Source organism: Bos indicus, chromosome 10 (assembly GCF_029378745.1).
Source record: "Bos indicus isolate NIAB-ARS_2022 breed Sahiwal x Tharparkar chromosome 10, NIAB-ARS_B.indTharparkar_mat_pri_1.0, whole genome shotgun sequence".
In the NCBI taxonomy this organism is placed as follows: domain Eukaryota; kingdom Metazoa; phylum Chordata; class Mammalia; order Artiodactyla; family Bovidae; genus Bos; species Bos indicus.
The window spans coordinates 7,912,845-7,926,022 of record NC_091769.1 but is presented as its reverse complement, the minus strand read 5'-3'; the positions used below and the strand labels follow the sequence as shown (position 1 = coordinate 7,926,022).

Below are 13,178 nucleotides of genomic sequence, written 5' to 3'. Positions count from 1 at the left end.
TTCCTGTCTCTAGCTTATTATTTTTTTTTTTTTGAATACCTGTAAGAGGTCCTTTCATGACTGTTTTTCACGATTTTCTTTTGAAATACATAGTGAGACAGGCGTACAGTTTTTATCTTGACCTCCTGCCAGTGACCCCATGACTGACAGGCTGCAGGAAACACCAAAACAGCTCTGCCAAGAAGCCCCCACTGAGCCCACTCCTGCGAGGTCCTTCCCACAGCCCTTGACGAAATGATCATGGGGACCGCGTCCTGAGGCTGGTGCTGTGGGTATGAGCCTGCCAGCGCTGGGGGGCCTCTTGTGGAGGTGCGGGTCGGCATCGGCTTGTCACAGGGACGGAGCCCGGGCAGTGGTCCTGGAAGATGCCCCTTGGCGTGAGCCCTCTTTTTTATTTTTTATTATTATTTTTTTAAAATTTTATTTTATTTTTAAACTTTACATAATTGTATTAGTTTTGCCAAATATCAAAATGAGGTTGCCATTAACCCTACCATAGAGCCCATAGCTAGCTCACATTTAATAAAAAATATCAGCATTAATGCCAACTCCTTTTTTTAAAAATTGAAGTATAACTGAAGTCTATCATTAATATATATACATATCACTATATATTCTTCACAAAACACCTGAAACTAACACAGCACTGTAAATATATATATATTTTGGCCAAAATTGGGTTTTTCCATAAGTTGTAGCAGAAAAACATATATATATAGATATATAAATTTTCAGATTCTTTTCTATTATAGGTTATTATAAGATATTGAATACAGGTCCCTGGGCTATATATAGTAGGTCCTGCTGATTATCAATTTTATATATATTAGTGTGTATCCTAATTTATCCCCTCCCCTCAACATTGTCCTTTTTTTTTTCTTTTAAGAAATCCCATCTACTGCCCTTAACCATTCCACTTTGATTGAAAGGCCCGTTTCCTGTCAATGACATGCTCGGGTCTGAGATGGTCAAAATCTACTGGCGATAACGTGTATCCACTGACGTGAGCAGATGGAAATAACTTGTGCTTGCTTGGTCTATAAGGAATGCTTTGTTTTGGAATGCTCTACTTACCCAGTGTTTTGTAGTCATCTCTAGCTTTGCTCGCTCTCAATAGAGACTGGATTTTCACAATTTCATTGTTCTGCAAAAGAAGATGACCAGTCACAACCTCCCAGAGTTCCATCGACTCCACTGTTTTAGAATTCAGCACTCTTCAAAAACTGACGGCATTTGAAGAATGGACACTATTTAGAACTGACAGTATTTAGATGTGGTGTAGTCAATGTTTATTTTTGCATTCTCTTTGAAGAAAGGGTCAGATAAGTTAGCTAATAGTATATAAACAAGATTGCAAAGGGATTGTCTAAATAAAGATATCTAAAGAGGGAAAAGGATTTTACATTAAACTTAGATGGTCCAATCTATGTTCACATATCTATTCTTCAAAAATCCTGAAAAAATTCCTCCTGTGGGCTTATATTTAACTGGTCAGCAATAATTAAAAACGTTGCAAGCAAAGTTGGAAAGTCCTTCATTAGTATCTTTTCTCTCTGGCATAACTAGCCCACATAAATTTTTCCTCACCCATTTCCTTTCCAGTTCTGAATGAAGTCTTATTCTGAACAAAAAAATGTAAGAAGCCTCTAAATAGTACCACAGTGAGTTCTAAAATCCATTTTTTTCCTCCAAGCATTTGTTTATACCATTTGATAAGAATCATTCAATGCTAACATTCACAAACTATTCATTTAAGTTCATTCTCAGGGAGGACAAATTTCCACATGTGTGTCTCTTACATGAGCTCTGAAAAACTGCAATCGTGAGAGGTAATTCCTTCGTGCTGTTACCATCCGGTACCAGGACTGAATCTAAAAAAATAAGTGAAAAAGAGAAATCCAGGCAATTACCAAACCACCTTTCATATGTCTCTATGCAGTCTTTTAAAAATAATATCGATAATTTGATAAAAAAGCAAAAATCAGCCATCCACCAACTAATAGACATCTACAGCCTCATTTTTTTTATGAAGAAATCATTTTATTTATTTTTATTTTATTTTTTAACTTTACAATATTGTATTGGTTTTGCCATATATCAACATGAATCTGCCTCATTTTTATCTCCTACTTCTTTCGTTGCTTTTCCTCCGAGGTGTTCAGAACATGTTACACATTATGGTGGAGAAGGTAATGCAGCTCTTTGTACTATTTTGCTTTAATCTCAGTAAATAAAAGCCAAGCAAGCAAGGCATTTTGCTTCGAGTTGCAATGGGTCAGGGGATCAAATAAAACTAAGTTCAGAGTTGCTTCCAACACCCCTTAAATGCAGCCAATACTTTTTGGGTCTTTACAGGAAAACATTTCAAAAGGTTTCATGAGGGACGCCCTGTGACCCATGGTTTTCTGGGTGAATAAGCATGTGTTCCATGGTGAGCACAGGGTATTTCCAAGTGTAACATGTTCAGGAACTCATAATGCAAAAGGTCTAGACCATGTCATTCTCTATCCTCATATTAAAAAGTCTTAACAAATCTCCTCTGACTTCACCTCTCTCCAGCCCTACTCTTCTGAGTCTTACCTGGATTTCCAAGTTTCTACAAGCTCACTGCCAGATAGTTCTTTAGTTTTCAGCTCTGACAGTGGGCACCCCAATGGCTGCTCTTCCTCTAAGCTTGGAGCAACCAGCCTGGATTGGAAGCTGGGTTAGATTGGCTTATCTACTCAATACAGGCTCTAACTCAGTTGTACTTCTTCTTGTCATTGGTTTTGCATTTGCCTTACAATAAAGCAAATAAGTTTATACTGTTAAACCTGAACATTCTAATTATTATTAGAGAAGATCATACAAAGAACATGAAATAAAGCTGGATTTCTTCCAAATCAATTTGGACTTTTTAGAGGAGAAGCAGGTGCAAAAGTAACTGCGGTTTTGCATTGTTGAACTTTGCCATTTGGTACTGGAATACGTTCTTAAATAAATGTGGCTATGCTATACATAATTTTCATGGCCATTTCTTTATTTTTAAAAATTTATTTTTAATTGAAGGATAATTGCTTTACAGTATTGTGTTTGTTTTTGCCAAACATTAACATGAACCATCCATAGCCATCATATTCTTTTTTTTTTTTGCTGATGACTTATTACTTGCTGTGTATTTTATGTTTATTTTAGACTATGGAGATGATGTTAGACAAAAGCACATTCGAGCGATTTTCTTATCTGGTTTCAAGATGGATTGCAAAGCGGTAGAGACAACTCGCAACATCAACAAATGCACTTGGCCCAGGAACTGCTGATGAATGTGCAGTGCAGTGGTGGCTCAAGTTTTGCAAAGGAGACAAGAGCCTTGAAGGGGAGGAGCATAGTGGCTGGCCATCGGAAGTTGACAATGACCAACTGAAAGGAATCACTGAAGCTGTCCTCTTACAATGATACAAGAAGTTGACAAAGAACTCAGTGTTGACCTTTCTATGGTTGTTTGGCATTTGAAGCAAACTGGAAAGGTCAAAAAGCTCGATATATCGGTGCCTCGTGATCTGACTGAAAATTTAAAAAACTGTCATTTTGAAGTGTAGTGTCCTCTTATTCTATACACAACAATGAACCATTTCTCAATTGGATTGTGACGTACATGTGAAGAAAACTGGATTTTATACAACTGGCAATGACCAGCTCAATGTTGGTCCTAGAAGAAGCTCCAAAGCACTTTCCAAAGCCAAACTTGCACCCAAAAAAGGTCATGGTCACTGCTTGATGGTCTGCTGCTGGTCTGATACACTCCAACTTTCTGAATCCCAGTGAAACCATTACATCTGAGAAGTATGCTCAGCAACTCAGTGAGATGCACCGAAAACTGAAATGCCAGCAGCTGGCGTCAGTCAACAAAAAGGGCTCAGTTCTTCTCTAAGACAACGCCCGACTGCACGTCACACAACCAATGCTTCAAAAGTTGAACGAACTGGGCTACAGTTTTGCCTCATCTGCCATATTCACCTGACCTCTTCCCAACCAACTACCACTTCTTCAAGCATCTCGACAACTTTTTAGCAGATACAATGCTTCCACAACCGGCAGGAGGCAGAAAATGCTTTCCAAGAGTTTGTTGAATCCTGAAGCACAGATTTTCATGCTACAGAAATAAAGTTATTTCTCATTGGCAGAAATGTGTTGATTGTAATGGTTCCTATTTTGATTAGTAAAGATGTGTTTGAACCTAGTTATATTGATTTAAAACTCACGATGTGAAACCGCAATTACATTTGCACCAACCTCATATTATAGAGACAACATAGTGTTTTGATGGGCCCTCTTGAAGATGATCAGCTAAGTGAGGGGGGAGGCAGGACTCAAACTCAGGACTTGCTTCTGATGTCAAGTCTCAGACACAGTCTGTCTTCCAGAAGCAAAAGGAGAATGAAGGAAAAAGTTTACATGCTTCCTAAGGTAGGAAAGAGTGTTTACCTTCACAATAAAGCGAATATTATCAATGAACATTTGTCGCCTGCGTTTATATGCTTCCCGTTGCTTATATGCCTTCCAAAAAGCCTGTAGAAAATAATGAGTTACAGAATTACTTACATGTCACAGTTTATTTTAGAAAGTGCAAGGACAGAGTACATCACAAGAGACACTGAGTTGGGACAAAGTCAGGAATCCTCCCTTCCAGATCTCATCTGGACACCGTCTCATCTGACACCAGGTGGACACTGAACTGGGCAGAGCACACCTGCTCACAGCTGGGGCTTGTCCCAAGTTGGTGAAAGGAATTACCAGGTGGAAGCCCAGGTTCTGCTTTGAAAGCATAATTTTAACAAGGCCCTGAGTGATAAGAAGTAATAATAAAATGGAATTGTCCTGAAATATACAAACAGATCAACTTGGTGCTCGTATTATTTGGTAGCATTATAAGATGCCTCAGGGCTTCTCAGGTGGCGCTAGTGGTAAAGAACCCACCTGTCAAAGCAGGAGACATAAGAGACGTGGGTTCAATCCTGGGGTTGGGAAGATCCCTTGGGGGAGGGCATGGCAACTCACTCCAGTATTCTTCCTGAGATAATCCCATGGACAGAGGAGCCTGGTGGGCTATAGTCCACAGGGTCGCAAAGAGTTAGACACAACTGAAGGGACTGAGCATGCATGAGATACCTCAAAATAATGACTAGTAAGTATCTTTACTCCAGCAAGCAAGCCACTGTGATCCAGATCGAAAAGGAAGATGACCCTGGATTCCTGAGAGCAGGAGTGCTGTGATGATCTTTCATTATTTCATCTCTTTTTACATAAGGTTTAATGAGGCTTCATCAATATACCTTTACTACGTTATCAGCTTAACGAGAGCTTTTATAGGAAACATTTACAAAAAGTGGACACAAACTGCTATCTTAATTTGTTTTTTGTTCTTTTCTGGGCTGCTCTGTGCAGCATGCGGGATCTTGGTTCCCTGACCAGGGATCAAACCTGTGACCCCTGCAATGGAAATGCAGACTCCTAACTGCTGGACTGCCAGGGAACTACAAACTGGTGTCTTTAGAATGATCACATCCATAGTTGTTATAAGTTTAGTCCAACTCATTTTTGAGAATCTGTTTATTGAGACATATCTTTGTAACTCACTGCACTGCTCTGATTTTCTTTTCCAAGTTAGAACTGAAATAAACACAAATTCTGTGTTTAGTTCAGTTCAGTTGTGTCTGACTCTTTGCGACCCCATGAACTGCAGCACGCCAGGCCTCCCTGGGGTCCATCACCAACTCCTGGAGTTTATTCAAACTGATGTCTATTGAGTCAGCGATGCCATCCAACCATCTCAAAGGGACAAATACAAAAATCAAGTTATTTTTTATAATTTTTTCACATTTTCATGTCAACCCACCCCATTCCTTCTTTTTTAAAAAGGTGTATGGGATTTTTATTGCCATTTAAAAAAGAAAATACTTTCTGGTAATGATTCAAAACAAAACAGTCGTGATGAAATATACACGCAATGGAGTACTTGCTCCGGACGTCCCCTCTTAGTATTTTTATTTTTTGTTTTGCAATTGTTACAATGTTGTGTTGGTTTCTGCTGTACAACAATATGAATCAGCCATAATAATACATGTATCACCTCCCTCTTGAGCCTGCCTCCCTTCCCCCCCAACCCCTGCTGTACAGCAACCTCTCATCAGCTATCCTGTTTACACATAATATCCCCTCTCTCAATTTAAACCCCTAGAAATGACAAATGTGCTTTTAAAAACACCTTAATTTTGAAATAATTAGCAACTCATAGGATGCTGCAAAGATAATTCATTGAGTTCCACGTACCCTTCACCCAGCTTCCTCCAATGGAAACATTCTACAGATACGCTTATAAAGCAATCCATCATAGAGCCAGAAAACAAGAAGGCTTAAGTGCCAAAAACTATGAGGGACGCTGGGAGAGAGAGGACAGTTTGAACTGGCTGAAAAAGGGAACCTCAGAACACAATTCTACAAACATTGGGAACCTCTACAAAAAAATGTGAGCTGGCTTTAAGCTTGAGGAGCCTTGGGTAGCAGTCAGAGAAATTCTGGGGAAGTCTTCACATCATCCACTTGCCAAGCAGTGGGGCAAAAACATGGATGGGGAGTATGGGCTGGAAAATTACGAGAGTATAGTCTTTTTGGCGGGAATTTAGCAGCATCAAGTTTAAAGCTATTTAGTATTTCACCTTGTGTTTCTAATTTTCCATACACCTAGCCTAAGAAAAATACAAGCACCTGTGTAGGAAGATGACATTTAAGGATTTCTATTGTATTATTGCTTGTAATACTGAAAAAGTATAGAGGTCAGAATGCTGACATCGGAAAACAGTGATAAATTATGATTGCATTCATCGGGATGACAATCTAACTAGTAACTCATTTGTCATGATGGTCTCAGTGTGACTCAGGTGCTTTTGATCCTAGCACTGTTTTTAAAGTGCAGAGGTGCAAATATACAAATAATATTATACATGCCATTTCTTGATCCAAACTGAAAGGCAACCAAGACACTGGAATTAGCTCAATTGCTCATTCTGCTTTTTAAAGAATTATTTCAACTCCAGAAACACTATTAATCTCTATTAGCTCAGAGTCTCGAAGCTTTTGGATATGGAATCTGTTGTAGCAACAGATCTGATATTAAAGCATGTTTGCATTGGTAGAATGAACCCACTTGTAGGTTTTGTATGATGTTTTAAATGTCTTAAGGAGTTAATGGTCACCAACAGTACTTTCCTAAAGATTTCATTTCATATTTCATCTATTTAATGATTATGTAGATTTTTCTGGGATCTACATTGATATATCAACATTACCTTTCCAAACCAAGGCAACTTGGCTAGGTTTAGAGGTTCTGGTCTATAGAAGCAGAATAACACATGCTTCCTATTTCATTTGTCAAGATTTAACATTCTTTTTTATTTGTAAGTTTTCATCAGGATTGGCTTCTCTTATTCCATGCTAACAGCAGAATTGTGCAAGGCCCAGAGCCTGCAGGCTCTTCTAATTAGAGGCTCTTTATTGAAAACAATTATAGGTATAAAGTTGGGAGGAAGGAGCTATTGGTATAATGATACAAACGGAGACAAAACTCTAAACCCTAAGGTCATTTAGAAGCAGCCTTTTATGGACAGAGACAGAAGGCATTTACAAAACCATCACTCTCTCCCTTGAAAGGTGGGAGAACTTACGTAAAAATTTATAATAGCCATCTTCTGGTTTTGGTTTTTGTTACCATAAATAAAATTTCTGTGCAACACAGCTGTAACAGAGGAGTGTCCCATGATACCTAGACCTCAGAAGTTACTGCTGTTTTATAGATTCTAATTGTCAATCTCCAGAAAACCTGGCTTGCCAAATTGGTTGCCTTGCTTCATAATTGGACACACAGGATAGTAATATTCAAATTACCAACTTCTGAAGCAGATATTCTTCTGTGACCTCCCTGGTAGCCATTTATCTTTTTTCCCTCTCTGCTTGAAGGTACAATCCCACAACCTAAGGGTAGTCAACTTCACTCAAACGACGCGACGGAGGACTGCCCCACCGTGTCACCTCACCCTCCAGCCCCACACGCCTCCCGACAACCTGCTCTCGCTCCAGAGAAGCTTGTTTCTTTTTCTCTGCTGGGATGTTCATGGCACTCTCTGACCTGAGGTTCAGTAAGTTAGTAATTCTCAGGGCTAAGTTTGGGGTTTGTCATTCTTAATGGTTTTTCCTACAAGGTGGTATTTCAAATTTCTTCAGTTCAAGGGGAAAAAAAAATTGTAGCTAACTCTTTTTTCCCCAGACTCAGTTTTTCTGAACTCTTCCTGGGCCATCCGACCTACCGGATGTTGGTACCCCATTCCCTGCCCTCTGAGTCACCATCTTGATCGCTTCGTCATTTCAAATACTTGTTGAGCCCTTAATAGCGGCATACTGGTCACAGTCTGTCATGAATTATCCCATTTTAATTCCCATTAATGGGAATCCCATTTAATGCCCACAACCCTGAGATAAAATGGAAATTTCAGATGAGACAACATATTTTAAGCTATCTATTCCTTCCCTCAGCTTTTTGTGTCTTTTTTCCTCAAGTTCTCCACATGTTTCATTTACTTTCCAGTGGCTGTCTTGCATTCTGCAGTCATAAATTCATGCATGTTCTGGGATGTCATTATTTTTCTTCCTCTCTGTAGCCATTGGCTACCTTTTCATTTTATCATGCTGTCTGGTTTCATTAAATCCATGTGTCATATTAAGTTTCTTAAAAGCAAAAGGAATTTCAGTATAATTTTTTGTGTGTCTCCTGGGATAAGAATTCCCTTAAATGTTTACTTCATTTATATTTTACCTTATATTTCTTTTTCTTTTTTTTGATATAGCATTTTGTTTCAGATTTTTTTTTTTTTCTGGCTCACTTCTTAAATGTAGGCCACTTTACCGGAGCCTTCTGTTTACTCACCATTCAGAAATAACCTGGCTATGTAGAGTCTCATTGACCTTGCTCCCTGTCTACTTGAGCACCATCTGAATTGCCCCCTAAGCACCCAAGGCAGAGGACTGGCTACTGATTCTCTGTCCAAACCCAGTTCTTGAGGAGGAGACTGAGGGTAGCAGTCAGTGGAGCTACCGAGTTAGTTGAGACTGCTGTGTCTGGGGCTGACTCAGTCAACAAAGTTCAGACGGTTCTACAGAGGGGAACCCTTCAGATTTCACAGCGTTCTCCTAATCCAGGGTGAATCAGTTACTTTGGCAAAAAAACGAGACGAGTGTGATCCCTTTTGGTTCATGGTCTTTTGGTTTTCTAGGTCAGCCCATTTTCCTCTCTAGGTTACAGTCTGCCTTTAAACCTCACGCCCTCCTTTGTTAGAAAACTGTCAGAAGAGGCAGGGACAAGTCATCATGGAGTGACTTCACAGGGCAATGGCTTCTTCTTCTTCAATACTGCTGCTCCCACTGAGGTGAGGGGGAAAGCCTCCAAGTTAGTGTTTCTGCTCTTCTCCAGCTCTCTCGTGACTTCAGCCCTGGGGCCTGGTATCAGCCAGATTTTACGCTAGCGGGCTCTTCAGACTGTCTTCTAACTGTAACACAGCTGTGGGCAGACTGGAGAGCTTGAGGTTGGTCCAAATCATGCCACACCAGTTAACACTCTTCAAATTTTGGGCAGAAGTAGAGTCTTACCATCAGTGTGGATGATGCTATATTTAAGATTTTGTTCACTTCCTGTGTGTTTTATCTATCATTTATTAAAAGAAGAATAAACTGAAAACAAGTTCACCTAGAAAAATCCTTTGAATTTTAACTTTACAAAAGAAATTTCTTAAAACATTCATCTTTCCTGCCCTCTAACATCTTAAGCTCTTGCAAACTCAGACACTTGAGCATCTACTGATTGCAAGCCATAAGAATACAAAAGTTGTAAAAACTCATCTTCTTCCCTGCACAATATTATAATTAGGTGGGGAAGCAGATAAGCATGCCAATGATCACAAAAGAGAAGCTCTTTTAAAAACTTTCAATTTAGGAAATGTAAGTTAGTGGCCAAAGCAAAAACCCACCAAACCCCACCCATCAAAAACAGTATCACTTCGGACACACAAAAAAGGACAAATGCACAATCTTTTAGAAACCAGTGTGGCGGTTGAAAGAGGATGTTAGCGGAACACAGAACAGAAACATCTAAATCTGGCAAGCTCCCCTCCTGCCAACCAGAATGTTCGGATAAGTCACGCAAGCTTAAGAAGAGCTCACAACACAGGGCTTCGGAAAGAGGATGCTTCTTGCAGAATGAAGAATGAGAGATTAGATGAGACAGAAGACACTCTCAGAGATGCTACATCTGTTTCATGAGCTCTTCTATTCTTTGGGCTTCTCTGGTGGCTCAGACAGTGAAGAATCTGCCTGAAATGCAGGAGACCCAGGTTCAATCCCTGGGTCACGAAGACCCCCTGGAGAAGGCTACCCACTCCAGTATTCTTGCTTGGAGAATTCCATGGACAGAGAGCCTAGTGGGCCCCAATCCACGGGGTTGCAAAGAGTTGGATACGACTGAGCGAGTAACACTTTCACTTCACTTTTCTGTTTTTTAGAGCATAGAAACTCAGACACCACTCAATATCCACTAACCACTAAAAAACCAATTTGAAAGCACATGAGGTTAGATAGTAGGTGACAGAAGGGTATCTAGTTTCTTTAGAGAAACAGGATTTCAACTCAGGTCTCAGGTATTCCCCTGATTGACTATTCACAGCATCCTGAATATGTTCCAGAAGACAACAGGTGAAAAGTCATTCAACATCCTTCCCATCTTGGAGCATTCAACAGTGTAGACCCAGGGGCGCTGATTAAGGACACGATCTTCAGTCAGATTTGTTTATTAGAATGCTGGTAGTTGATGGTCCTATGATTAAATAAAACATTTTCATGGGATATGACAGCTGTCTGTTACAAGTGGGAGATGACTCACATACCTGTATTTTGACCACATGCTTTTCCTGTTCATACAAAAATGCTTTCCTAGCTTCATACTCTTTCCTAATGAGGGGTCCTGAGGTTGTGGCTTGGAAGCGCTGGAGCATGTCTTTGCTAGCAGACCATATCTTCTCACGGATGTAATCTGCAGTGATATCCTCAACAATGTCCTGGTAAGAGATATTTCTTATGGTTACACTTCACACATCAAGTGAGAAGAACACAGAGAACAGATTCTGGAAATTCTATCTTTCAGAAAGGGATCTGGATAGCTCTTTCTGGCTCAGTGTAAAAACAAATTTGACCAGAGTCAAGGGGTGGGCTGGCTCAGCTTCTTTCTAGAGACATGGTTTTAGAATCCTCTGAAATCTGGGTAGAGATGAGAATGTGGTTGAATGGTCTCAGGATTTGGAGGTGGAGATGTTGGCAGGGATATTGGCAGGGACCGGGCCTAAGGCCTGGGGTCCCCAGAGCGTAAAAGACAAGAATGATTACATAAGTGTTGGCATCACCTCCTCCCTCTCCTGGGGGAAAGACGGCAATGCCCATGAAGTCCTCTGGCTTTTCTTGCCCAGGCCAGAGGAGGCAGATACCTGCAAGGAGTAGGGGAAAACTCAAAATAAATTTGGGAGAAAATAAAGGACTTGGAGCAGAAGAAAAGGGGCTGGGAGAGGAAAGATAAGCACTCTTTTGGGCAGACAGGGAAACCTAAATGAATGAGAAAGCAAGGAAGAAGGGGGACTGGGAGAAGTCTTCATGAGGATGATGAACTGGGTTACTTTCACGTTCTTTGAGAAATGCGCGCAAAGACTGGACTCATTTCTATGGCAGATGCCTCTTAACCATCCATGTGAATGGACTTCACGGATGGTGAATTTAAACAACTACGACTGAAATCATATAAAAGATGCATAAATACTTTCACAAGGAGACATATGTACAGCCTAGAGTAAATTCAGTAATTTCAGACTGACTAGAATATTTTTTTTTTTAACAGCATAGATCCTCCACTTTTTATTAATCTTGATGCTGGAATCAGGGATAACTTCACAAAGTTATACTTAGGGCATCTTTGGATGCCATACGAGCAATTTTTGTCTCTTGAGTTTTAACCTTTCAATGTTGCTTCTTCACAGTTTGACATATCCTTTCAATGATAGCACATGGTTTTTAAATATTGGCCATAATGTCATTTTTCAACAAAGGAGCACTAATAGTTCACTGCCACATGCCATTTTCCTGTAAAAAGTGGGACATTACACATTTGAAATGAGTAAATGAATACATTTTTCACTATCTTCTTGTCATTCAGGATTTCTGTGGCATTGTCAACCCCAAGTTACAGCTTTTTCTCTGAGTTTTAGTAAGTTACTCTACTGGAGATTCTGTCCACAATATCGTTATCTTGCAGTATCTTTCTTGCTGGAGAATTTGAACAGTTCTATGAGATCTATATGTGTGAGTTCTAATTTTTTCAAGACGGAATTCAATTATTAGAAGTATTTTCTTTTAAACACACTACAAATGCCTGGATCACAGAGCAAGTTTCACATCTTCTGGGGCCAACTTTTGGTCTCAAGTCCAAAGCAATCTTGGTGAACATTCCTTCAAGAATATTGCTTCCTGTTATAGGCTGAGGTAAGGGGAAAGAAATAAGACATCTTGAATATTGACAACCAAGGAATTACCACTAATTGAGCTCTGGTGTCAAGGAAAACCTGAAGATTGATTTCTTAGGGTAATCTGCCATCCTATATAATCTGCAAGAGCTTTATCTGCCCGCTGCTCTGTGGTGCTGCTCTGACATACGGAAGACATTCTAGAAATCAGTAACCATACAGCCACACCTAGCTGCAGTTCATGAAGACTTTACTCCATATCCAGCCTTCAAATAAATCAGTTCTTCCCATCAATCCCTTGATTCTAAAATAGAAAGGCAATCACACTTATCTTTATATAGTACAGTTTTCCATCAAACAGCAGACTCCTACCTCAATTTCCTTTCCCATGAGCCATGATTCTTTAAGCAAGCAGGGTTCAGGTGTGACCCAGGAACTCTCTTTTGAATCAATATTGTAGTAGTAATCATATTTCTCCTGCAGGGTGAGTTTAAGCCATGAACCTTCAGTAGACACTAAAGAAAAAGGTTTGTTAAATTCTAGAGAGGAACGTGGAAACTTTTAAGATTAACGTAGTTTCTTCAGTAAGTAAAA

The 13,178-nt window shown here is 39.8% G+C and overlaps 1 protein-coding gene across 2 annotated transcripts in view; it reads right to left on the bottom strand.

The window, feature by feature from the left end:
• The window catches only part of IQGAP2 (IQ motif containing GTPase activating protein 2), a 309,664-nt gene that overhangs the window by 53,337 nt on the left and 243,149 nt on the right, over nt 1-13,178 (bottom strand). For both annotated transcript variants that reach the window (XM_019968069.2, XM_019968070.2), the window contains 5 exons: nt 12,957-13,099; nt 10,965-11,135; nt 4,465-4,548; nt 1,800-1,871; nt 1,075-1,144 (listed from right to left, as the gene is read on the bottom strand). In XM_019968069.2, the coding sequence (XP_019823628.1) occupies nt 1,075-1,144; nt 1,800-1,871; nt 4,465-4,548; nt 10,965-11,135; nt 12,957-13,099 (540 nt within the window). The remainder of the gene's footprint in view (nt 1-1,074; nt 1,145-1,799; nt 1,872-4,464; nt 4,549-10,964; nt 11,136-12,956; nt 13,100-13,178) is intronic.